Raw genomic sequence first — 2,500 nt, 5'->3', positions numbered from 1 at the left:
TATAGGGGATCTTTCAATTGAGAAGATCCATCGACCTGAGACGAAGAGAAAGAAAGGTCTATCTATTTTATTTAGTTATTCAGTTAAACCAATGATTCGTTATTGGAGCAGATAGCAACAACCATTTCATCCGGCATACGTATTTTTGATTTTCCAATGGATTTACATCTTTCATTAATGGAAATTTTTTGATGTAGTGAGTAATAGCTCTGGTTGTTCGCTCTTCAAGAATTCTTGTTTAGGCAGTTCATACCATCCATACATAATGTTTTGATCTAAGATTTCAATTCTTCCATGTTTCCGCAGTAGCATATTGTTCCATGGAGCTAAGGTCCAAAATATGGAAGAAACAGGTGTTTCCACGACTCTACCACCCAGTCAATTCTGTTTCACTTAATCCCTATTTCATGGCCACATATCTTTCCGGCTAAGGAATGGGAAACTCTTCTTTTGTTACATGAATCCTATTTTCATTTCATCCGGGAAAAGCCATCTTTTTCTCAACAATGTCTTTGTCATTTGATCCAATAGCGTTCCGTTAGATAGGAACAGATTTGATAAATACTGATAACTCTCGGATAGAGTATTAGAACGGAAAAATCCATTAGATAATGAACTATTGGTTCTAAGCCATCTCTGGCGATGAATCAACAATTCGAAATGCTTTTCTTGCGTATTCTTGATAAACCAGCGTTTAGACATAGATGTAGAAGGATCTGTTTGGGAAGTAAGAAGCCCCCTTGACATCTCTTCATCTGCAAAGAATTCTCGATGGGAAAACACAGAGACAAAAGGCTGATCTTTGAATAGGAAAAAGAGTGGATCCGCAGGGTCCCAAATGAATTGGCTTATTCGAAAAAAGCCTTGTTCTTTGGAAGATCTATCTCGTGTCTGGTACTGCATGGTTCCACTCTGCAAGAACTCCGAATCATTCTCTTGAAGCTCATCCTCTTCATCATAAATGATCCGCTTGCCCCGAAATGACCTGGCCCAATAGGGAAATCCCAATTCATTGGGCCTTTCGATACAATCAAATAGAAGGCCCCAAGGGCGCCATATTCTAGGAGCCCAAACTATGTGATTGAATAAATCCTCCTCTATCTGTTGCGGGTCGAGGGCTCCTTCCCCTTCTTCAAACTCCGATTCATATTTTTCGTAGAGAAATCTCTGATCAACGATAGAACAAGATCCATTTTGAATCATATTTAAGGGATTCCTTGGTTCGGGCCGAAGAAGCAATGTCACTCGATCATTATCAAACTGACTGCAATCTTTTTCTGTCCGTGAGGATCCCACCAGAGCGCCTTCTACTTCTAATAGGCCATGAACTAGATCAGAATCATTCTCAACGAGTCCATAAGAAGTGATCCCATCTTTTTCATCAGGTCCGGGTAGAGACCAAAGGTCTTGAGCGACCGATCCGGCAGAACAACTCAAAAGATAAAGAAGTATCGTTAATTTCTTCATGCTCGTTCCAAGTTCGAAGTACCATTTGTACAAATAAGAATCCCCCTCGTTACATGATTTCTTCTTCATATAGATAGATATAGGATCTATGGAGCAATTACTTAGAAGTACATTTTGTGAAACAGCCCTTCCTATCTGATAGAAAAGGATCCCATGATCCTGAACCGATCTTACCTGGGATCGCAAATCCCAAGTTTGTCTATGAAGAGCGGATCTAATTATATTAGTGTCTATAATTGATTTCTTTTGTATAATACTAATCGATAGGGCCTCATTGGTAAGTGCTACAAGATCTCGTACATTGGAACCCATAGTTATGGACCCGAATCCATTAGTATGGAACATCTTCTTTTCCAAGTGAAATCCCCTAGTATATGAAAGAGTGAAAAAGTGCTTTCGTTGTTGTGGAATAAGAAGCCTTCGTATCTTAATGCATGTATTTAATTTATTCGGAGCTATTAGAGCGGGATCTACTTTTTGGGGAATATGAGTCGAAGCAATAACAAGAATATTTCTAGTGGAACATCTTTCACAATCCCTGGAGAGATAGTTCACTAATAGACCGAGGGATAAGTAATTCGACTCATTCACATCCAGATCATGAATGTTTGGAATCCATATTATGCAAGGAGACATTGCTTTTGCTAATTCGAATTGAAGGGTGATATAGATAGAAAATCGGTCTTTTTCCGGCATCATATCCATAGTTAGCGCATTCATCATAGTTAGAAGCTCCAGCTCCGTATCAAGGTCACGGTCGATATCGTCACTATCATCAATATCGTCAATATCATCAATAAGAAAACCCTTAGGCTTGTTATCCAGGAACTTGTTCAGAAATACTGTAATGAAAGGAACATAGGAGTTTGTCGCTAGGTATTTGACCAAATAGGATCGTCCAGTTCCTATAGAACCTATCACTAAAATACCCCTAGGGGGGGATAGGGCTAAGCGGAGCGAAAAGGGTTTTCCATGAGATGGGAAATGAAAACTATTAGCCCCACACGGGGTTTGTGAATAAGTGATTGTCTGA

At 39.4% G+C, this 2,500-nt stretch overlaps 1 protein-coding gene across 1 annotated transcript in view, besides 1 other annotated feature; it reads right to left on the bottom strand. All coding sequences in view use genetic code 11, as the record gives it.

Annotated features, from left to right (window-relative positions):
- Positions 1-2,500: part of an inverted repeat (IRB) that runs on past both edges of the window.
- The window catches only part of ycf2 (hypothetical chloroplast RF21), a 6,828-nt gene continuing 4,781 nt past the window's right edge, over positions 454-2,500 (bottom strand). Inside the window, exon 1 of the mRNA in view lies at positions 454-2,500. This exon is cut by the window's right edge and continues 4,781 nt beyond it. Coding sequence (YP_009871004.1) covers positions 454-2,500 — 2,047 coding nt within the window.

The sequence above is a fragment of the chloroplast genome of Prosopis cineraria (assembly GCF_029017545.1).
Source record: "Prosopis cineraria chloroplast, complete genome".
NCBI lineage: Eukaryota > Viridiplantae > Streptophyta > Magnoliopsida > Fabales > Fabaceae > Prosopis > Prosopis cineraria.
The sequence above is the reverse complement of the archived record's forward strand: the minus strand, read 5'-3'. Positions and strand labels throughout refer to the sequence as shown.